The 21,753-nt window shown below is 67.3% G+C and overlaps 2 protein-coding genes across 4 annotated transcripts; one reads left to right on the plus strand and one right to left on the minus strand.

The window, feature by feature from the left end:
- Nucleotides 1-1,508: 1,508 nt before the first annotated feature.
- On the plus strand, nt 1,509-16,173 carry TRPM5 (transient receptor potential cation channel subfamily M member 5; the record flags this gene model as incomplete). The annotated part of the gene is given in 29 exon segments (XM_082660141.1): nt 1,509-1,625; nt 1,786-2,143; nt 2,744-2,910; nt 3,528-3,585; nt 3,588-3,759; nt 4,842-4,896; nt 4,998-5,259; nt 6,625-6,717; nt 6,720-6,742; nt 7,006-7,102; nt 7,105-7,316; nt 7,391-7,531; nt 7,607-7,672; nt 7,674-7,766; nt 8,082-8,129; nt 8,132-8,179; nt 8,575-8,687; nt 8,922-9,010; nt 9,142-9,389; nt 9,513-9,550; nt 9,552-9,629; nt 9,817-9,949; nt 10,011-10,185; nt 13,291-13,429; nt 13,866-14,047; nt 14,224-14,356; nt 15,080-15,149; nt 15,504-15,574; nt 15,926-16,173. Coding segments are annotated over 29 exon segments (3,585 nt in total). The 3' UTR covers nt 16,032-16,173.
- Nucleotides 16,174-17,342: 1,169 nt separating this feature from the next.
- On the minus strand, nt 17,343-20,306 carry TSSC4 (tumor suppressing subtransferable candidate 4). 3 transcript variants are annotated; one of them, XM_082660613.1, is made up of 5 exons: nt 20,263-20,295; nt 19,527-19,688; nt 19,154-19,237; nt 18,731-18,844; nt 17,343-18,574 (listed from the first exon to the last, which is right to left on the minus strand). In XM_082660613.1, the coding sequence occupies exons 2-5, from the start codon at nt 19,598-19,600 to the stop codon at nt 17,575-17,577; spliced, it is 1,272 nt and encodes a 423-aa protein (XP_082516739.1). In that variant the 5' UTR covers nt 19,601-19,688; nt 20,263-20,295; the 3' UTR covers nt 17,343-17,574. The 3 variants fall into 3 exon arrangements, with proteins under 3 accessions (XP_082516739.1, XP_082516740.1, XP_082516741.1); XM_082660614.1 differs by lacking the exon at nt 19,154-19,237; XM_082660615.1 differs by lacking the exons at nt 19,154-19,237; nt 19,527-19,688 and having other exon boundaries at nt 20,263-20,306.
- Nucleotides 20,307-21,753: the final 1,447 nt, after the last annotated feature.

A 21,753-nucleotide genomic window follows, 5' to 3' on the forward strand; every position in this document is an offset into this window, starting at 1 on the left:
GGAGGGTCCTGCCCGCCTCTTCCAGCCTCTGGGTGTCCAGGCGTCCCTGGGCTGTGGCCGCATCCCCCCACTCTCTGCCTCCATCTTCACTGGGCTTCTTCCCTCTTCTCATAAGGACACTCAGGCCACTGGATGAGGGCCCATCCTAACGACCTCCTCTTAAACTGATGACATCCGCAAAGAGCTCATTTCTACAAAAGGCGCGTTCACAGGCACCAGGAACTAGGGCTTGGACACATGATTTTGGGGGACACAGTGGGAGGACCATGTCATGCCTGCAGGTGCCCCTCCACTGGCCCCTCCTGTGTACCCAGGTGGCCCCTCTCCAAGAAACAAAGGGCTGGCCTGGCCTTGTAGGAAAGCATTTTACCGAGAGATTCATTCTCCTCTCCCAAAGGACCCCATCCGTCCAGGGGGTAGGGCTGACCCTGGAGAAGCTGGGAAAATACCCCAGCCGAACGGGGTGCGGCCGACACCCGTGATGGACGGGGCGACCAAGGAGACGGAGCTTCACAGGGTGGGCCTCTCAGGTCTCCTGGGACCTGGGGTCCCACCGGCTCTGAGAAGACCTTTGCCCCTCCTGTGCTCTGGCCCCAGGCTCTGGAAGGGCGGGGCGGGGCAGGGCGGGCGTGCTCTCCCCGCTGAGCCCGCGGAGGAGCCACTGGAGACAGGCAGTGGGGGCCATGCGGAGCCGTGGGCAGGTGGTGGGGGGCCGGGCTGGGCCCTGGCTGGCAGCCGTCGGCAGTGGGTCCGGGAGGCGCTGGGGGTGCTTGCTGTCAGGCAGGTTGATGGGACCCAGGTCCTTGTCACTCGGGCCTCTCCTGGGACCCTGGCGTGGCTCCCGAGTCTCTGCTAATGTGCCAACCCCGCCAGGCACGTGGGCAGCGCTGGGCCAGGGGTGAGGGCTTGGTGGGAAGGTCCCTGGGTGGTGGGAGGGGCAGGGGACGGCTAGAGCCTTCCCTCCCCGGGCCTCCTGGGCCCACCTGGCTCCCGCCCAGCCCCCCAGGTCCCCCAGCACCTGAGCTGTGTACACAGGCCTCGCCTGCTTGCCTTCCACCTGCTTTCTGCCTGAGCACCAGGCACACCCAGAGTCCCATCCGTGTCCCGGGCTGACAGGGGTGTGGGGCGGGTGGGCTGCGAGACTTCCACTGAGCCTCTTGGGGTTTCCAGGAACCCCCCTGCCAAAGCCTCTGCAGAAGTGGCGACGGGCGTGGCCGGCAGCTGCTCCCAGGGAGGGGCACGTGGGAGCATACTGGGGGTGGGCGTTGGGCCAGGAGGCGGGGCTGGGGAAGGGGGAGATGGAGCCCACACGGTGGGGCTTCAGGAGGGCCGGCCGGTGGGAAGGGCACCGGGGCAGACACCCTCTTGGTGGCCCCCCATTTCTGCCAGAGCGGCGTCTGGGGAGAGGGGCTCCCCTGGCGAAGGCGGCCCCGGCCTCTGGCAGGAAGAGGGGCAGCGTTTGCCTCTCGTGCCCTCAGGAGTGGGCTCTGTCCCTGCAGACAGGGCCCATGCAGGGTGCCGGGGGCTCCCGTCCTGGCAGCCACAAGTGTGCTGGCGACCAACAGGGGCCGGGCCTGTGCCAGGGTGAGATCGAATTCGGAGGGTCTGGGAAGAAGCGAGGCCAGGTGAGAGGCTGCCCGCACCCCACGTCCTCCCCGCAACACTGAGCCGCGGCGCCCGCTCTCCCACAGCGGGGGTGGCAGGTGCCCGGGGGCTGTTCAGAGCCCCAGGCAGAGACAGCTGCGGAGCTGGCAGCGCCCTCCGGCTCCTGCCTCCTATGCCCAGGCACAGCGTGTCCAGAACCCTCCTCTCTCCGGCCTCAGCCTCTCCCGAGGGGATGGGGACGCCCAGGTCACACAGCAGGTCAAGACGGGGCCTGCGGGAGCCCCCTGGCCTCTGGCTGCGACCCTGCCCCCCCCACCCTGTGGAGCCCAGCCCTCCCCTGTGCCCAGGGCCCCCTTACCCAGCAGCCCCATACTCAGCACCCCCATACTCAGTACCCCCGTGCCCAGCACCCCCATACTCAGTACCCCCATGCCCAACACACTCATGTCACTGGTGGGCGAGGAGCGGCCCTTTGCCCTGAAGCCATGGCTGAGGGACGTCCTGCGAAAGGGGCTGGTGAAGGCGGCTCAGAGCACACGTGAGGCCCTGGGCCAGGGCCTCAGCCCCGCAGCCCGCTAACCCCACGGTCACCCTTCCCCGACAGTGCCACGGTGGCAGTGGGAGCAGCCCCGGGGACGCAGCAGAGGAGCCTCTTCCCCAGGAGGGTCCGGCCACCCCGTGGGGCCCACAGGCCTCAGCGAGACACCCGGGGGCAGCGCCAGCTTCCACACCCCGCTGCCCGTGGGTGGGCCCCCTTGGCCCCCTCTGCTTCCCTCGGGGGAGGAATCTGGCCCGAGGAATCTGGCCAGTCGCTGGGGTCAGAATCAAACTTCTGGGCTTTATTTTCAGGCCGGCTGGGCCTTCAGAAAACCCAGTCAAGGACGTGGGGTCTCTGGTCTCCTTCACCCCAGAAATGATTGATTGTAGAAAAGACAAAAAGCCCAGTCTGTGCACCCACTGGGCTGAGGGCTTTGTAATCTGGAAAGACCTTCCTGGGTTCTGGCCCAGCACAGGCCACGGGACAGAGTCGTGGCCTGTTCTGTCCAGATGGCGTCTGGGGGGGCCAGCTCCCAGCAGATGCCCCAAAGGCAGGAGGGGGCCCTGGGGCCGCTGGGCGCAGTGACTCCCGGGTCTGCAGGTGCCTGGATCCTGACCAGTGCACTCCATGTGGGCCTTGCCCGGTACGTCGGACAGGCTGTGTGTGACCACTCACTGGCCAGCACGTCCACCAAGGCCCACGTGGTGGCCATCGGCATTGCCTCATTGGGCCGCGTGCTGCACCGTCAGCTTCTGGACGATGCCCAGGTGAGTGTCGGGCTCGGGGCACTGTGGCCTTGGGACACGGTGGGCCTGGGAGGCCCCCGAATATCGGCCACCCCCCAGGGCAGGAGGGCATGCCTTATGGAGGCCACCAAGGCAGCCTCGCAGCTGACCACAGCCCTCCACCTGTGACTGAGTCTCTCCACAGTGGACAGGCCAGCAGTGGACAGACCAGCCCCTGACCTCGGGGGCTCACGGGCCTGGGCGTGGTGGGGGGAGCGAGGCTGCTCTGAAGGACTGAGGCAGTGAAATGACTCAGAGCCAGGGGAGGGGGAGGGCAGACGGGGGGAAGGCAGGAAGGGGGAGGGGGGTGAAGGGGAGGGGCCAGAGGGGGAGCTGGGAGCCGCGTGCCCAGCATGTGGCCAGCAGGTGGCAGCATCGCCCAGGGAACGGCATGGGGAGGGGTCTGAGGCAGGTCCAATGAGGCCCAGGCGGCCCTGTGAGAGAAGCTCCCCCCAGCGCTGGGCTCTGTCTAGACAGTCCCCTCCCTGTGCCTGCCTCTGGGCCCCCCGAAACAGCAGCAAGCCCTCCCTCCATCTGGAGGGCGGGGGCCCTGGACAGAAGCCTTGCCCAGGCCTCATTGACGTGCATGGGGGACCCAGGAGGACAGCCCTGTCCACTACCTCATGGACGGTGGTGGCAACCAGGGCCCCCTCTGCCCCCGGAAAACAACCACTCCCACTTCATCCTGGTGGACCCGGGCACCCCTGGGAAGGTCAGCGAGCCCGCAGAGCTGCGGCTGAGGTTGGAGAAGCACATCTCGGAGCAAAGGACGGGCTGCCTGGGTGCCCAGGGAGGCTGCCAGGGAACACGGGATGGGGGTGGTCACAGCGTGTGGACGGGGCTGGAAGGACCACCAGGACGGGCAGGGAAGGGCATTCCCGGCTGAAGGCAGGGCTGCCAGCCACGGCGGCAGGGGACACAGCTGTGGGGAGTGGCTGTAGGTCGATTTCCAGTGGGGGTCCCCTGGCTAGAGGCTCTGGTTGTGGGTGGGCTCTGAGCTTTGGAAAGAAAATAGATTTCCGAGTTTCAAGAAGCCTATTTCCCTCCACTGGCCCGACGTAAGGTGCCACCAGGGGGCAGTGTTGTCCGAGGCCTGGGCACCGCTGCGGCCAGTGGCGGGTTTGAAAGTTGTTGCTAACACTAGTGCACGACTGTTTATAAACAAGATACGTATAATTGCCTCCAATATGTGTAAGCAACGTGACGCGTCTGTCAACTGAGCACCCTTTAATGAAAACACAACCGAAGCCGTGTTTAAACCATCACCACGTGGGTGCAGCGCTGAGCCCTGTGCTCCCGACGCCTGGCGGCCCACGCGACCCAAACATCCCCCACATTCATTCAGGAGGCGCCTTAGGAGTTAGAGGGGCCCCTGCTGGGGGTGGGGCGGGGGGGACGATCCCGCCTGCCTGGAGTCCTCCCAGCAGCTTGCCGGGCTCCTCCCACACAGCCTACCCAGCAGGTCCAGGCTTCTCTGAGGTTTCACCTTCAGAAGCCTCATTTCTGGTTTGTTTGGGGAAAAATCTGACCAGCGCCCCTCCTTTACCTCTTCGACGTGCTCCGTGGGCCTCGGATGACCTGGTGGTCGATAGAGCTTTCTGCCCTGATGCGGGGAGATGCCAGGCCCTCGGAATGAGGCTGGTGCAGCCAGGGACTGAATATTCAACTTGAGGTTTAAATAGCCACGAAGCGGCCACGTCGCATAGTGAGGTGCGGGGCTGGCATCCTGTCCCCGGGTGACGGGGCAGCCTGGAGCCCACACTTCTCTAGAAAAAGCCTCTTGGCTGGAGTTTGCCCAGAAGACGTGGCAAGTTGATGGTCTGAGGCCGTGGTGGTCACCCCACGGGGAGGGTCCCAGGCCCTCCGCTCGCCCGGGCACCTGGGTGGCCCTCGTGCTGCGTCTGCTCCAGCAGCATCGAGATCCCCGTCCTCTCTCTGCTGGTCAACGGTGACCCCAGCACCCTGGAGGTAGGCAGCGGCAGCAGGTGGGGGCCTCCTGCGGGGCCCCCGCCAGGGCAGGGATGGACCTGGAGCTGACTCGGCCTGCTGGCCCTCCCTGCCCGCCTCACAGGACTTCCAGGGCCGTGGAGCACGCCGGCCCATGGCTGATCCTGGCGGGCTCGGGGGGCATCGCCGACATGCTTGCTGCCCTGACAAACCAGCCCCACCTCCTGGTGCCCCAGGTGGCCGAGAAGCAGTTTAGAGAGAAGTTTCCCAGTGAGAACTTCTCCTGGGAGGACGTCGTGCACTGGACAGAACTGGTATACACCGGCCAGGACCGCAGTCAGGAGGGCCAAGAGCTGGTCCCTACCCCAGACCCCGCCCCCTGCAGTGCCCACGCCCGGCCCCGCTGGCTGCAAAGCTACCCCACCTTCCCGTGCTCACCCCTGCTTCAGGCCCTCACGCCTGGGGGCGGAGCCTCGGTCTGTAGGTGGGGCTGCCCTGGGCCCAGCGGGCAGAGGGCTGGCATTCTCACGGGGGGGGGGGGGGGGGGGGACATGGGGTCATATACCACGTGCCCGGCCTGAGGCGCCAACTCGGGGCCTTTGTCCATCCTCGAGGCACTGGTGAAAGGTGAGGCCTGGCCGCGCCCGCTGGGAGGCCTGCGGAGGGCACCGGGCAGAGGCAGATGGCTGACCAGCTCCCAGCCCTGCCCCGTCCTGGGTCTCGGCCTCCAGGGGCAAGGCCGCCGCCTGGGGGCTGTCAGTGGCCGGGAGGGACCCCTGGCACGGCTGCACTCTGCTGTGTGTGTGAGCGTGTGGGCGAGCGTGCTAGTGTGTGGGCGTGTGTACCGGTCACTGCTCGCTTCGGCGGGGGCAGCACGCGTAACAGAACTGGAGGAATACAGAGCCTACCGAGGCCTCCGTGCAAGGCCTCCGTGCAAGGCCTCCATGCAAATCTGTAGAAAGTCCTGCCTTTGGCAAGTTTTATGTTACTATATTTTATCACAATTTAAAAAACTAAAGTGTTCAATTAATTCAGGGAGCTGTAGCGTTTTCATAAGGTTGTGCACCGTTACTACTGATTCCAGAACGTTTCCACCACCCAGAAGAGCCCTGCTAGTCACCCCGATTTCCCCCAGCCCCCCGCAACCCCGCATCTGCCGTGTCTAAGGATTTGCCCACTTGTGGCATTTCCTGCGAATGGGATCACACACTGTGTGGCCACTGGCGTCTTTCCTTCGCTGAGCACGACGTTTTGGGGGCTGTCCACGTTGTAGCCTGTGTCGGCCTTCACTCCTTTTTCGGGTGGAGTAATATTCCACATTTTGTTTCTCTGTCCCTCTGTTGATGGACACTCGGGTTGTCTCCACTTTCTGGCTGTAACCTGACATGCTTCTTCTTGGACATAAACACCTGTGGAGGGGCTGACCGCTGGTGGGGGACACCGGCTTAGGCAGGGAGGGGCTGTGCAGGGCAGGGGGCCGGGACACCGTTGAGGGAGGGGAGTCTCCTCCAGACAGGCCACCGGCCCCCTGCTCTTCCATTCACCCTTGGGGTCCCCTTGGGGTCCTGGCACTCCCAGCATTGGCTCCTGGGGGTCTTGGGATGTCTTGTGAATCTAGAGGGTGTGGAGCGAACCAGAGCGCCATTCCCGTGGCTGTGCGTCTAGGAGAGTCACCTTGAGGGACCCTGTGCCCAGCGGCTCTGCCGGCGCCTAGGTTCGCCCTCCCCCCCTCCCCTCCTCCGCCCGCAGCCCACAAGAGCCGTAGCCAGGAGGCGCAGGACTGCCCGGATGAGCTGAAGCTGCCCGTGGCCTGGGACCGCGTGGACATCGCCAGGAGCGAGATCTCAACAGGGACATGCAGTGGAAGGTGCTGCCCGACTGTGGCCAGATCCGGGCGGGGACGCGTGGAGGGCTGGGGCAGGTGGTGTCCGGGTCCATCCTGGCCCAGCTGTGGCTGCGCGGGCCGGGGGCGACCGGGGCACCTCCTGCTGCTGCCTCACTCGTCTGCACCCCAAGGCAAGATGGGCTGAACTGCGGCGGGTGTGGGCCACCCGGCGCAGCAGGACAGGCGGGGGCCTTGCCGAAGGTCCCCACGCTCAACCCACCGGCTCCCTCTCACTCTCCGCCCAGTCCCACGACCTGGAGGAGGTGATGATGGACGCGCCGGTGAGCAGCAAGCCTGAGTTCACGCGCCTCTTCGTGGACAGTGGCGCCAACGTGGCGGACTTCTGACGTACGGGCGGCTGCAGCAGCTCTACCGCTCGGTACCCCCCAAGAGCCTGCTCTTCCACCTGCTGCAGCGCACGCACGAGGAAGGCCGGCTGACGTGGGCCGGGCTGGGCGCCCAGCAGGCCCGGGAGCCGCCCGCCTTCTCCCTGCACGAGGTGTCGCGGGTGTTCAGGGACTTCATGCACGACGCCTGCCGTGGGCTCTACCAGGCAGTGAGCTGTGAGCGGGCGGCAGGAGGGGGGCGCCGGCGGGGCCGCGGCTGCGGGCTGACACCCCCGTCCTCCAGGAGCAGGGCCCGGTCCGGCAGCCCACGGGCCAGAAGGGGCTGCTGGACCTGAACCAGAGGAGCGAGAACCCCTGGAGGGACCTGTTCCTGTGGGCGGCGCTGCAGAACCGCCACGAGATGGCTACCTACTTCTGGGCCATGGTGAGGACTCCGGGGAGGGGCCGGGTCCCTGGGGAGGTGGGGGAGGCAGCCGCATCCTCAGACCTGGCCTCCCAGGGCCAGGAGGGCGTGGCAGCCGCTCTGGCCGCCTGCAAGATCCTCAAAGAGATGTCCCACCTGGAGCCGGGGGGCCGAGGGGGGCCGCACCCTGCGTGAGGCCAAGCACGAGCAGCTGGCCCTGGGTAGGCAGCCGAGCAGTGGGGGCTGCAGGGACCCTGTGCGCCTCGGGGCTACTGGGCTCCCCCCAAAATCCTAATGGGGGCAGACGGGTACACAGCTGACGAGGACGCAGCTCCAAGGCTCGGGCCAGCTGGGCCTGTGGCCGGGCGGGCGGGGACACTCGGGGAGAGGGAGGCCCCCAGGATCCCGACAGCCTCTGTGTGGCCGGCCTCTCCCTGGCCTCACCAGCCCCCTGGGAGGCAGGCACAGGGCAGAGGGCCGGCCGGAGGAGGAGGGCAGGCGGGCCAGGCCTGGGCATCGTGGCAGCGGCCGCGCCCTCGGCAGACCTCTTCTCCTAGTGCTACCGTAACAGCTGGTGCGCCGGAACCGCTCATGCAGCAGGGCCACGTGTCTGCACCTGTGGCCACCGAGGCCGACACCGAGGCCTTCTTTGCCCACGACGGGGTGCAGGTGAGCCCCGGGGAGGGCTGTGGGGCGAGGGGCTGGGCAGACAGGACGTGCCCCAGCCGACCCCTCTCACGTGCCTCCCCCAGCCTGTGTCCTGGCCGTGGGGGTGGGGGGCTCCCTCAGCTGGCCACTCCCCCCACGTCCAGCCCTTTCTCCACCTCCAGTCTCGGAAGAAACCCCGCTTCCTCAGCTCAGCCCTCCCGGACCCCCGAGCCGGGCCTGCCCCGTCGAAGGGTTTTCCTTCCCCAGCAGGGCAGAGGCTCCGGGAACTCCAGGAGCCAGGGCTGGGAGGGGCGATGCTCCCGCTGAACCTGGAAGGGCCGGCCTGCTGCGGGCACAGCAGGGCAGAGGTGTGGAGGCGGGGGCGGGCGGGGGGGGCAACCGTGCCTTTATTTCAGGCCTTCCTGACCGAGATCTGGTGGGGGGACGTGGCCGCGGGCACGCCCATCCTGAGGCTGCTGGGTGCCTTCCTCTTCCCGGGCCTCGTGTATACCAACCTCATCACCTTCAGGTCTGTCAGGACAAAGCGGCTGGGGGGCCTTGGGCTTCACTGGGGCTGGTGGCGGCACGTCCCCGGCGCCGGCCCACGCCGCATCCAGCATCCGTGTGGGCCCCCCTATGCACGCCCCCTACCCGTGTCCCTTCGCAGTGTGTCCAGCACTTCCTCTGCTGGCTGGTGCCTGAGACCAAGTGGAGGGCCTCTGGGTGCCCTTCCCACGTCCCTGAGGGCCCCCTGTGCTCCCAGTGAGGAGGCCCCTCTAAGGACGGGCCCAGAGGACCTGCAGGGGCTGGGCAGTCTGGACACGGAGAAGAGGCTGCTCTGTGGCCCGGGCAGTCGGTGAGGGCCCTGCGGAGGGTGGGCAGTGGCAGGGAGGCTGGGTGCCGGTGGGCAGCGGCAAGCTCGGGGCTCTGGCCACCCGTCTCATCACTGGCCGTGGCCTCCTTCGTGGTGCCGGGCGGAGCAGCTGGCCAAGGCGCCAGGAACTCAGCGCGGCCGAGGCCCCGAGCCGCCTCCTCGTTCACGCGCTGGCGGAAGTTCTGGGGGGCACCCGTGACCGTGGTCCTGGGGAACGTGGTCACGTACTTTGCATTCCTCTTCCTGTTCACCCACGTCCTGCTGGTGGACTCCAGGTCCCCTCCCCAGGGGCTGTCGGGGGCTGAGGTCACCCCCTACTTCTGGGTCTTCACGCTGGTGCTGGAGGAGATCCGGCAGGTCAGCAGTGGGCCCAGCCCACCGAGCCCCGATCCCTGACGGTCACAGCCTGGCCATGGCGGGGCTGTCCCCAGCTAGGTGGGGGCCCAGGTAGCCGTCACCGGGCCGTCTGCCCTCTGCCAGGGCTTCTTCACAGATGAGGACACGCACCTGGGGAAGAAGTGCACTCTACGTGGAGAACAACTGGAACAAGTGTGGCATGGTGGCCATGTTCCCGTTCGTCGTCGGTGTCACCTGCAGGTCTGTGGGTCCCAGAGGCCTGGCAGGGGCAGCCCTGGTGGGCTGGTGGGCCGGGCTGCTTCAGGATGGGTCTGCTCAGGCCCCGGAAACCCTGTGTTTGTACGTCCCGTGCTGTGTGTCCTGGGGGAAGCCCCTGCCCTCTATGGGCACCAGCAGCCGTCCAGCCTGCCTTCCCCCCGCCTGCCAGGATGCTGCCCTCAGTGTTTGAGGCCGGCCGCACGATCCTTGCCATCGACTTCATGGTGTTCACGCCCCGGCTCATCCACGTCTTTGCCCTCCACAAGCAGCTGGGCCCCAAGATCATCATCGTGGAGCGGATGGTGAGCCCCCGCCCCCGGGAGGGCGGATGCTTCTCTCCCCACTCGCCTACCCGCCGTGGAGATGAAGGACGTCTTCTTCCTCCTCTTCCTCCTGAGCATGTGGCTTGTGGCCTACGGCGTGACCAGCCAGGCGCTGCTGCACCCCCATGACGGGCGCCTGGAGTGCATCTTCCGCCGTGTGCTCTACCGGCCGTACCTACAGATCTTCGGGCAGATCCCACTGGACGAGATCGACGGTCAGCACGCAGCCTGGGGGTGGGCGTGGGGGGTCCTCTGTGCCCACTCTACGTGGGACCCCCACCCCAAGGTGCAGCTGAACCGAGTCCAGTTATGAACGTTCCTTTTGTAAGACCCTGGACAGGTGGCCCTTGAGAGGGGTGTTTGAGGGTCACAGGAGACCCCGGCCTGGAGTGGCTGAGAGCGGGGGGTCCCCGAGGCTGGCCCCCCAGGCCCTGCCCACCCACACAGGGCCACGTCCAGCAGGGGACAGCTCTGGGCTGATGTGTGTCAGCTGCGGAGGCCCCAAAGTCGGGCCTCGGGCTGGAGATGGAGACGGGGCTGCAGGGAGAGAGAGCAGGCTGGGTGGGGTGGCGGGAGGCTTGCCGGGAGGGGGGATGGGTAGGCACTACAGGTCACCTGGGGTCTGGGCCCTCCAGCTGCCCCGTCCCCCCGGCATGTCCCCAGTGGGCATCAGGTCTCCTGTCAGCCCCCATCCACCCGGCCCCGCACCCAGCCTCAGGCCCACCTGCTGGAAAGGCCCTTAGCTAGGAAGCCGCTCCTGATGGCATCTGTGCTTCTGGGGACCCACCCAGTGTGTGTGCCTGATCTCCGGCCGGGTGTGTGTGGTCTGTCTGAGGGGTGTCTCCAGGGCGGCCCCTGTACGGGGGGTTGGGGGCGCTGGGGCTGGTGGAGGCTCTGAGAACTTCCCACAAGTCAGCACAGTGTGGGGGGCAGAGTGGCTCAGCCATGGGGGCTCAGGGAGACCTGGGCTGGCGGCGGGGATGCCTGTACAGGCTCTGGGATGGCTGGGACTCGGGGAGGGGGAGGGGGAGGGGGGACCAGCCCCTCAAGCAAGGTGGGCCAGCAGCCAGGGCCCAGTGTGGGGGCCCAGGGCACCCGCCCTGCCGGGCACTCCTGGCGCGAGGAGGGGGGCGGAGGGATCATTCGCTCAGGCTGGTGTCAGACTGAGGCCACCTGGGGCCCACCGGGCGATCACGGGCACACTGTCCCTGAGGCCTGACCGCGGCCACTGCAGCTGATGACGCGAGGTCAGCACCCCGCGACCTGGTAAATATTTGTCGATGGGATGAGGACGTGACCGAAGCAAACAGGCCTCCGGGATGGGGCGGCGGGGGGGCTGGGCCGTCATGGGACTTGCCTCCTAATTAGGGTGCTCTGCAGGCTCATTTCCTCCACTGTTTTCTTAGGCCCCCAGCCCCCGGCACTGGGGCCGGTGTTTGCTCATCCGTGGGCACCAGTTTCCAGGCCATTAGTTTAACGAGGCCCTGCCCGCCCTCCAGCCCTCCCCGCCCGCACCATATGGCCCCTGCTGGCGGATGCTACCATGACCCCCAACTGCCCCAGTCCCACGGGACCCCTCGGAAGGAGGGGAGTGAGGTGGGCGCCCCCAGGACCAGGCAGGGGTGGGGGGGTCAATCCTGCCCCCACGGCCACTCCTGCCCCCACGGCCACACACTGGTTCAAGGGAACTCTGTCATGGTTCGGGGTCCCCAGGAGCCTGGGGCCACCTGGGCAGGACGGAGGAAGGGTAGACTCCTGGGGGTCCAGCCTGAAGTGCTGCTGTGGCTGCCAGGCCGAGTTCCACGGTGGAAAGTCCGTGACCAGGGCCGGGCCTGGGCCGGCACGGAGGGTCCCGCAGGTCCCTGTCTCCCTCCCTATCTCTCTTCACCCGCCCCCCCAACCCCTGGCCCCTCCCTGTGAGCCCACGGTGGTACAGCCAAGAGTAATTCCCTCACTTATGGCCGAGAGGGAAGGCAGCCCGCGGGGCTCCCCGGTGGCCGCCCTGCCCTCCCTGCCCCACATGCACCCGCGGGAGCTGGGGGCTGAGCGTCCAGGGCAGAGCTCCGTCTCTGGGCTCTAGGAGGTCAGAGACAAGGACAACTCATTTCCCAGCCTAGCCTGGTGGTGCCTTTGAGAGTTATGGGGGAGACGCAGGGGTCTCGTGACCACGGAGCCGCTTCCATCAGACAGGTTTACAGCTTCACAGACACGCTTTCCAGGCCTGGCCCTGGCCCACCTCTCGGGGTGCCGGAGGGAGGGAGGGAGGAGGGTCACCCATCAGCGCCGGGCAGATCTGTGGGCGGGGAGGGAACTCACGTGGGGACGCACCAACCCCCATCACAGTAACTCACTCAGGAGGGACTCACCCCCGTGAGGGAGACACGCGGACACGGAAACAGGCCCTGCCAGCCTGACACGCAAGCAGGGAGGCAGGGACACAGGCACACACAGAGCCAGAGGCCCCCAGTGCCCCCCGGACTCAGTCACAGCATGAAGACTGGGAGGGGCAGTCACAGAAACACAGGCCTACGTGCAGGCGTGTGTCCGCGTCCACGCACATGCACGCACGCACACGCACGCACGCACGCGCACGGCCTGTGGAGGTCGCCACCTGGAGTCACAAGCCCTCTTGATGGGCAGGCGCACTCTCCCCGCTTCCTCCGCACCTTCCTCCCATCTCCTGGGATGGGGTGGGGGTCCAGGCTGGCCCTGCAGGGGTAGAGGCAGGCAGGGGAGGGGCTGCCCCACCCAGAGGGCACTTTTCAGGCTGGCTTGTCTCCATGCCCACAGTGATCCGTGTCAAGGGTGTTCTGCCTCCATAGGCTTTGGAAATGGTGCAGATCTGCCCCCCAGCTCAGAGTCCTGTGATAGGCAGTAGGGCCATAAAGGCCCTGAGAAGTCCTGCAGGAAAGACTCCACCTCCCCTTGCCGAGGCCAGCTCTCCCCACACTGGCTCTGAGCAGAGCCTTCGGCGGTGGTGGTGGTGCTTGGGGGTGACCCATGAAGCAACCAGCAGAAACCGGGGTCCTCCACACGGCCTCGGCGCTGCCTCCAAAGCCTGCGGTCTGGCTGTGAGCTCGGTCCAGCAGCAGTGCGGAAGTGGGGCTAGCACCGCTAGGCCAGGCACCCAGGACTGGAGGGTCCCACGACAGGAGCTCAGCGCCGAAGCCCAGGTGACCCCCAGGAAACCACAAGAGTTGGCCGCCTAACCAGGGCCCTCTGTCCCAGGGTGGCCTCGACTGCGGGACAGAGCTCTCGATACCCAAGGGCATTTGCAGCTCAGCCCCGCACCGGCTGCACTGAGCCCACTCTCCTTTCAGAAGCCTGCGTGAACTGCTCCGTGCACCCCCCGCTGCTGGAGGACTCGCCCTCCTGCCCCAACCTCGACGCCAGCTGGCTGGTCACCTTCCTGCTGGTCACCAACGTGCTGCTAATGAACTCCCTCATCGCCATGCTCAGGTGCCCGCCCTGCCTCCTTGCTCCGTCCACGTCGGGGGGCCCTTAGTTCCAGCATCTCTGGCCCAGACCTGCCTGGCCCTCCGGACTTCAAGCTGCATTCACCTCTGCCCTCAAGAGGGGCCTGGAAATGGGGTGTCACCCAAAACTGTGGCTCCCCTTCGGGTTGGGCCTGGAGGTCAGGGCACCTAGGAGGTGGTGCAGGGCAGGGCAGGTGCGTGCGTGTGGGTGGAGTGGCGATGCTTTCCCAGGCCGCCGCCCCCCAGGGAGTAGGGCCCGGGTCTGCGAAGGCTGCAGCAGATGGGGCAGTGGAAGACCCCAGAGGAGTGGAGAGAAGTCACAGGAGGAGGGAACGGCGAGGCGGGGGGAGCCCTTGGGACTCCAGGAACAGCACAGGGAGCCGGGCCATGTGCCCACCGCCGCCCACATGCGTCCGCAGCTACACGTTCCAGGTGGTGCAGGGCAACGCGGACACTTTCTGGAAGTTCCAGCGCTACCACCTCATCGTGGAGAACCACGAACGCCCCGCCCCTGCCCCGCCCTTCATCCTCCTCAGCCACCTGAACCTGGTGCTCAAGAGGTTCTTCCGGAAGGAGGCCCAGCAGAAGGGGGCGCGCCTGGGTGAGGCTTGGGCTGGACTCAGCTGCCCGGACAGAGGTGGGGGGCGGGGGGGGGGCCCTGGGCCTGGGGAGGGGCAGCGCGCCCTGGCCCCGTCTGCAGTGACACTGCAGGCTGCCGCACCACAGGGAGGGCTCCTCCTGCCTGGCTCTGCCCCTGAGGCTGCCTGGCCTTCCCAGAGAGGGACCTGCCGGAGCCCCTGGACCAGAAGATGGTCACCTGGGAGGCGGTGCAGAAGGAGAACTTCCTGAGCGAGCTGGAGAGGCGGAGGAAGGACAGCGGGGAGGAGCTGCCGCAGAAGACGGCCCACAGGTGCATTGACCCGGCCCCGCCCCGCCCCACCCACCTGGGTGGGCGTGGCAGGTGGCCTGGGGTGCTGAGCCCACTGGGCGGCTTACAGGGGCAAGGGCCCAGCCTGGAGCGCTGGCCGCCTCCCCTGCAGGGTGCCGGTAAGTAGAGGCGCCGGCGGAGCTGGCGAGGGGTCGGATCTCACGCCATGGGACTGGGGGCTGTGAGGTCTTTACTAGAATCACTGCTGGGCGTCAGGCTGCCTTACAGCTGGCGTGGGCTCTCACGTCACAGGGCCTGAGCTGGGGAAACGGGCCGAGAGGGGCAGGGATGTGGCCCGGTCCAGCACACGGCCTCCCTCCCGACCCTGGCCAGAGCTCTGCTGGGGCCTTGCCTGCCCTGCATTTGGGGGATGGGGCCAACACTCATGGTGTTCTCTGCTCTCCCTCAGACCCACGTGCCTGGTCCTGCCTGCGGGTGAGGGGTGGGGACAGCCCCGCCCACCACTGCTGGACAGAACCCCGCCCCCGCCCCGTGCCTGCAGGGAGGGTGCAGCAGAGCTCTGCACCCAGGCCCAAAGGGCCAGAGCACCCTGAACTCAGGCGCCCACAGAGGCTCAGTGCCCCCCAAACCCACCCGAAGGGCCTGGGCCACAGGATGGGGGAGGACGGGAAGGTTTCCCAATCTGGGAGCCCGCCCCGCCCCGCCCCGCGCTCAGGGCCTGCTGCCTGCCTGCTCCTATCCCAGGGTGGACTTCGTAGCCAAGTACCTCGGGGGCCTGAGAGAGCAGAAGCGGGTCGAGCGTCTGGAGTCTCAGGCAGGCAGGCACACCAGGGCGCCCTTCTCTCCCGGTGCAGGGGCCTGGCCGCGGGGCTCAGCAGTCAGGGCAGGGGCAGGGCAGGGGCAGGGCAGGGAGGGCCTGGGGCTTCGTACTTGTACCCACCCTTCCCTGAGGGGGAGACCCTGCAACTCTCCCCAGGGGGGTCCTGCATTTAAGACCCCTCACCGTCTACTCCCCGCATCACGGTGCCAGAGGGCCTGCTCCCCCACCCCCCCGCCTCCTCCGAGAGGCAGCCACCAGAGGAGGGTCACAGAGCAGTGCGGGCACCGGTGGGCAGGGGAGGCGGGCACGGCGTGGCCCGGGAGCTCCCAGCACGCCTCCCTTCTGCAGGTCGACTACTGCACGGCGCTCCTCTCCTCCATGGCCGACACGCTGGCCCGCAGGAACAGCTACTGGAGTAGGTGTGGCTGTCCCCACACGTCCTGGGTGGGCTTGGGGCAGGGTGGGCGGGAGCAACCCACCGCCAGCCCGCTGACCTGGGCCTCCGCTTCCCACCTGTCCTGGGAGGGGCCCGGCCTATGTCTCTGATGGCCTTCGGCTGACCACAGTCTTCAGGGTGGGTAGGGGCCCTCTGGTGAAGCCCACCGACCCAGCGAGGGTGTGAGGGCATGGCCACCCAGACTCCCGAGCCTCTGCCTGGCCCCACTGGGCTGCTGCCAACCCCCCCCCTGCCGGCCAGGGCCACCTCTCCCTTCCCCGGCTGCCCCACTGGGCGCCCAGCAGCTGAGGAGGGGCCTCCCTTCCCCCACCAGACTCCCGAACTTCAGTGGTGGGAAACCACAGGCCTCTGCTGACCACAGAGGGGGCCTGGGCAGCAGGGAACACCCAGAGGCCAGCCAGCTGCCCTCGAACACCTGAGCCACTTGGACCATCTGCACGCAGGGCCCACCTCTCCCAGAGCCCCAGGCCCCATGGACGCGCCGGCCTGCCCCCACCTCCAGTGGAGCCCCCCAGCAGGATGTGGCTCGGGGCTTTGCCCTGCCCGGCACCTTCCCTGGACGTCCTGGGCCCGGGGTGCAGCGGTGTGTCGTGGGTCCCCCCTGACAGGCAGAGCCCTCAGGACCCCGAGCAGAACCAACCAGCCAGGCCCAGGAGAGCAGACACTTGTTGAGTGCCCTGTGCGGGGCACCTCCCGTTAGGTGGGCAGCTAGCTGCCTTGGAGTCCATGCCCAACCTGTGTCGCCCACCAAGAGGCTGGTCTTTTTCTGAAACGCTTGCACTTGGAATTTCTGTCCTTTAAAACCCAAGACTGTGTGTATCGGCTGCCACCGCACGTCCCCGACAGCTCGCACAGTGAGTGGCGGGCTGTCCAGCCTGGGCAGCGGCTGCGGGTCACCTCCCCAGGAGGACCCGCCCCCAAAACTGCTTTATCTTAAATGGAGCCTGGGAAGTACACCCACACTTTGGGCTGCAGCCCCACATGAGAGTGGACCCTGGGGGGCGTCTGGGAGGTGTCAGGCGGTCAGTAAAGCACTGCGGGGGGAGAGGGACTTCCTGCCCTGCAGGGATGGGGTCTGGGCCCCTGAGCTTGCCCCAGCTGCGTGGCCAGCCAGGCCGGTCTCTCCTTCCCTTAGGGACCTGGAGCCCGGGGTAGGGGCAGCAGGGGCAGGGCCAGGCCCGGGGCTCAGCAGCACGATGGGCTGGCCAACCCCAAGTGCGGTCCCAGGAGAGCCACGCCCACTCCCGGCTACCTCCCCAGCACCCTCTGGGGACCCTCCTCATCGCCCTGCACAGCAGCTCCGCAGTCCTGGCGACACTGTCCCAGGACACCAGTTGTCGTCACACAGCCTGGGTAGGACAGAGTCAAGGGTGAGCTTGGCCAGGGCTGAAGACGGCGCCCGCTCAGCTGGCCGCTTCCTGGGGTCTACAGGCATATGCTGGAGGCAGGGGCTGCACACCAACAGCCGTGAGCCCGCCTCTGGACGGGTCTGGGGTGTCCACCTCTTGCTCTGGGCTGAGGAGGGGGTCACCTCAGCTAGGCTGGAAGACGTGCCACTGAGGAGCACAGGCTTGATTTAGAAAGCTTCAGAGCCCCCTGACGCTAAGCTGGGAGGCTCCAATGTGGGAACAGGGTGATGGGGTGTCTGGAGAGAAGACAGGGCCCTGGCCACAGTCCCGGGCGGATGGGGGCTGACAAAGAGACACGGAGACTGAGGAACACCCAGAGCCTTTACTGTGCCCCTGGGCACGGGGTGAGTCAGGGTTTCCGCCAACCCCTGGCCCACACCCTCAGCAAGGTCTCTGCCCTGGCCGCTGGTGCCACCGACAGGCAGCCCGCTGGCTCCCTTCCCTGGGGGTGGGGCCCCGGGCCTGCTCCGTCCCTGAAGCCACCCCGGGGGGACAGTGGGGGCCGTCCCTCCAGCTCGGCCAGGGCAGGCAGGCGGCCAGGCGGTCTCCCCGCTCAGACGTCCGCGCCTGGGGCCTCGGGGCTGCTGTCCTTGCTCCGGAAGTGGTCCCTGCTCCGCTTCCTGCTGCTGTGGAAGCCCACCGCCTCCCCTGGCAGGGCGCTGGCCCCAGACCCCGCGAGGGCCTCCCCCTCGGGTGCACCCACCTCCTGCAGGCGCCCCCGGGGTCTGCTCCACTCCTCGGCCTCCGGGCTCCCGGGCCTGGCCAGGTGGGCCAGCTCCACGGGGCCCTCGCCCCCCGCCGCCCCCGGGATCCCGTGGGGGCTCCCACCCGGCTCCCCTGCCTTCCTCGGGACCCTCCTCTTCTCAAGCCGGGCCTCGCCGGTTCGCACCGGTTTGGAGAAGATGAGCCGGCCCTCCCCACAGCTAGAGGGGTCCTGGTTGAAGGAGGGCACGTAGCCGCTGGGGGCGGCCAGGCTCTGGGGGCCCAGGAAGGCCAGGGCGGCGGCCCGGTTGCTCTGTTTGCTGGCCTCAGCCACACCCTCCAGGCTGTACTTGGTCCAGCGCTCGGGGTGGGCCACGTAGTCAGGAACGGGGGGCACCCTCAGGGGAGCGGGGTTCTGAGTGGCCCTGCTCGGGCCCCCGGCTGGAGGCCGGCTGGAGAGTGTCAGCGGCTGCCGGAAGCCCCCACTGTCGCCAGGGCCGGCTGGGGCCGCAGAGGGCGGAGCCCGCCTGGCTGCCCGCTCCAGGCCGCCGAAGATGTCGTGGCTGCGCTGGGAGAAGGTGGGGCTCGTGCCTCTCAGGTGGAAGGGCTGCACCGCCGCTGTGGCGAAGCTCCTGGGGGGCGAGGGGGGCTCATCGGGGCCCGAATCCCCCGGGGCCTCCCCGGGCAGCCCCCCGGGAGACAGAGCTTCCACTTCAGCATCGTCGAGCAGGCTGAGGTCGGAGTCCGAGTCGCTGAGGCAGACGGGGTCGGGAGACAGAGCGGCACCCCCGGAGCCAACGGAGTGCTGGCCGTCCCCTGCCTCAGCCATGCGTCCCCCAGCCACGCCGCACCTGCACCAAAGCAGCCCAGGGAGTCGGTCACTGGAGACAACACAAGCTCAGAACAAGTCCCTCCTGCAGACCCACCACCCCGGGGAAGGGTCAGCAGCAAGAGCTGTGTCCAAGGAGGAGCGGCCAGGTCCCCCGCCCCGAAAGCCCTCCTCTTACCTCCCTGGCTGCTGGGTGCCTGTGCTGGACGGCTGGTGGGCCGAGCGCTGGAGAAGGTTCTTGGTCGCAACGGCCCCCGCCAGGCACGGCTCTGCTCCGTGGCTCAGTGGCTGGCTGAGGGCAGGGAGGGAGAGGCAGCCCTCAGACCAGACGGCAGACATGCAGGAGTGGAGCCGCCACCCCGGGAGTGGGCCTGGGTTTACAGAGCCCCTGACACAGCCAGGCCCAGGAGCTGGTCCTTCTGACGTGTCACCTCATTCAATCCTCTCCAGCCAGTCTGACTAAAGCCACTAGGAGGCCTGCTGCACGGGGGGCGGGGGCTTGAACCCAGGGCCGAGAGCGACCTCTGCTCTGCACGCCTTCTCTCAGCCAGGCACGCTGCGTGGCAGGCAGCGGGTACTCCACAAAGGCCGGGGCGCCTGCCTGCTCCGTGGGGAGGAGGTGTGCTCCTGACCGCCGTGAGATGCCCTGGAGCTCCAGACGAGTCTGCAGACACATCCTTGGCATCTGCGGGTCAAGCGCTTAGGAAGCCGGAGCGGCCTTGCTCCGCAGAGGCCAGACCCACAGCTCCTGGGGCATTTGTCCTATGCGCCTCCGCACACCCCTCACTTTCCCAGCTGAGCAGAGAAGTGCTGCCAGCACCTGGTTAGTGTTCCAGTGTCACCAGGCATCCTGAAGCTTGTTTCCAGGCTCAGAGGACAGCCCAGTCTCACCCTCCGCACAGACATCCGTCCACCAACTCCCTCTTCCCACCAAGCCTCCCTGGCCCAGGGTGACCCCTTGCTCGTGCACCCACCGAGGACCAGGCCAGGCAGACCTGCAGTGTCTCTGAGTGCCCGGCACCAGATCAAACACAGGCAAGATCTCCATTCCTCTGGGCCTCGCGTGACTCCCAAAATGAAGGCACAACTCCAGGAAAGGGGACACGAAGTAAACGCCAATGGTGTCTGTTTTAGAGCTGGCAGGACCGGAGCGGGGAAGGAGTTGCCCGTCATACAGTACGTTGCAGGCAAAGCTGGAGTTCAAACCGGACTCCGGCTTCCTAAATTTGCAACCCCGTCCCCTGGAATCGCGGGAACGCCCGTGGTGAGTGGGACACGCCGCGGGGAAACGGGGATCTCGCCCCAAGACAGGGAATGCGGGGCCTGCATCTCTGAGTTCTCTGAGAACTTCCCAAGCTCAGCGCAGGGCAGAACTGAGTACAGGCTGAGGGCCTGGGGGGCTCGGAAGCGGGGTTTTCTCAGGGCCGGAATCCGGGCAGGCCAGGTCCCAGAGAACACTGGCTTCTTTGCCGGTTGTCTCGCTCCCCTGGGAGGCGGACCCTTGACTTTCTCCACTCCACGCGCCCAGGGCCTCGGCCCGGGCCCAACAGGTTCTCCGTGTCGGGGGCTTAAGTTCTGGGGCCAACTCGGGTGGATGGGCCAAGGGTCCGGGCCTCACGAGGGCCTCCCTGCTCGGCGCAGCAGACTGCGGACAGCAGACTCCCGAAGCCCGACAGCCCACCAGCGCCGTCCTCCCCACCACAAACCTACCGGCTCACCGCGGCCTGGCTGCCTCCATCTTGCACCGCGCTCGGCCCTCTGGGAAACTGAGTCCTCTGCCGGCCGAGGGCCGCGGCTTCCGCGCCTGAAGAACTACATTTCCCACAAGTCACTGGGCCGCTACTCCCGAGGCCTATCGGGAGTGTGGCCTCTGCGCATTCGCTGTCTTCCCTCCCGGAAACGGCGCTCTCTCGCGAAGACACCGGAATTGACTAAGGCCAGGAAGGAGGCTGGGAGGCCGAACTACGACTCCCAGGATGCCCGAGGGCTAACGGCCAGCGCCGCGTTCCCGGGGCCGCAGCGCCGCTTGCCGGAAACCGCGAGGACCGGAAGTGCATCGACGCGTGCGGCGCTGTTCCCGGGCACTTCCGGTCCTGGCCTAGAGCGGCCGGCCACGCCCTCGTGGGTCCCGGGAGCCGGGCAGCGGGGCGTGCCGACCTCCCAACTGCCGGGGCCCGCCGTGAGGCAGCCCTCCTGGGAGAGGCGGCCTTACCTATTCCTGCCGATGGTCGATGGCCTGGCTGGTTATTTCTGCCCGGAAGCGCAGGGCAGATCCCAGTCTCCTCTGGACGGGCCGCACGTACCTCGGCCCGGAGCCCAGGCGGCCGGCGCCCTTTCCCTGCTGGCGCCTCGCCTGCTGGACGGCCAGAGCGCGCTCCCTCGCCCAGGGCTGCAGCCCTGGAATCCAGGGTTCAGGCCATGCTGCGGCCTAGCCCAGGGACCCAGAGAGGAAACGGGGCCCGTTCTGATCATCCCTAACGCCACCCCCATGCAGGGCCTCACCAGGAACGCGGAGTCCAGGCCACAGAAGGCAGCTAGTTCACACCGCAGCTAGCAGGGGTGACACCCAGGCCTCGGCCAGGATGTTCCCAGGGCTTCGCAGCACAGGGAGAAGTAAAAAGGAGCTGGTTCCTTGGGCCATCCAGTTTTCCCAACCCACCAGCAACCCCCTGGACTGTGGAAGGGCAGGCCCGCTGAGGCCCTGTGACCCCCAATGCAGGGCTGGGGTTAGTTTCCAAAATCAGCCCCCCAAGGAGGCCCCAGGGAGCCCTTGACGTATGAATCCCAGCCAGGGACTTGTCTCAAGAGGTCAAGTTAATGTACGTGCAGGGGGGTACCTGCATGCAGCTAATGGTGACATCACCCAGCATTCCCGCTGGGGGCAGCAGCCTACCCCAAGAGGTGGCTGGGCCTCAGTCCACGGTGCTGGGCCAGGTAGGCTCCCCCAGGTAGTGGCTGAGGCCTTGCCCTCCAGCCCCTGCAAGATGTGGGCACCCAGCCCCATGACGGGACGTCTGCAAGCAGCTAGGTCAGAGAAGAGCCCCTCAGACCTTGGGAGGGAGCAGTGTGTCCATCCTCCTGGGCTGGCCCTCAGGAGGGCGGGGAGTCTTGCAGGGGCCCCACATCCTGTACCACATTCTTGGGCTGCCTGCCTGCCCCGCACAGACCCTGCTGGGCAGTGGTGCACAAGGAATGGGGGTG

This window comes from Grampus griseus, assembly GCF_964374135.1.
Source record: "Grampus griseus genome assembly, chromosome: 8".
Classification (NCBI taxonomy): Eukaryota; Metazoa; Chordata; class Mammalia; order Artiodactyla; family Delphinidae; genus Grampus; species Grampus griseus.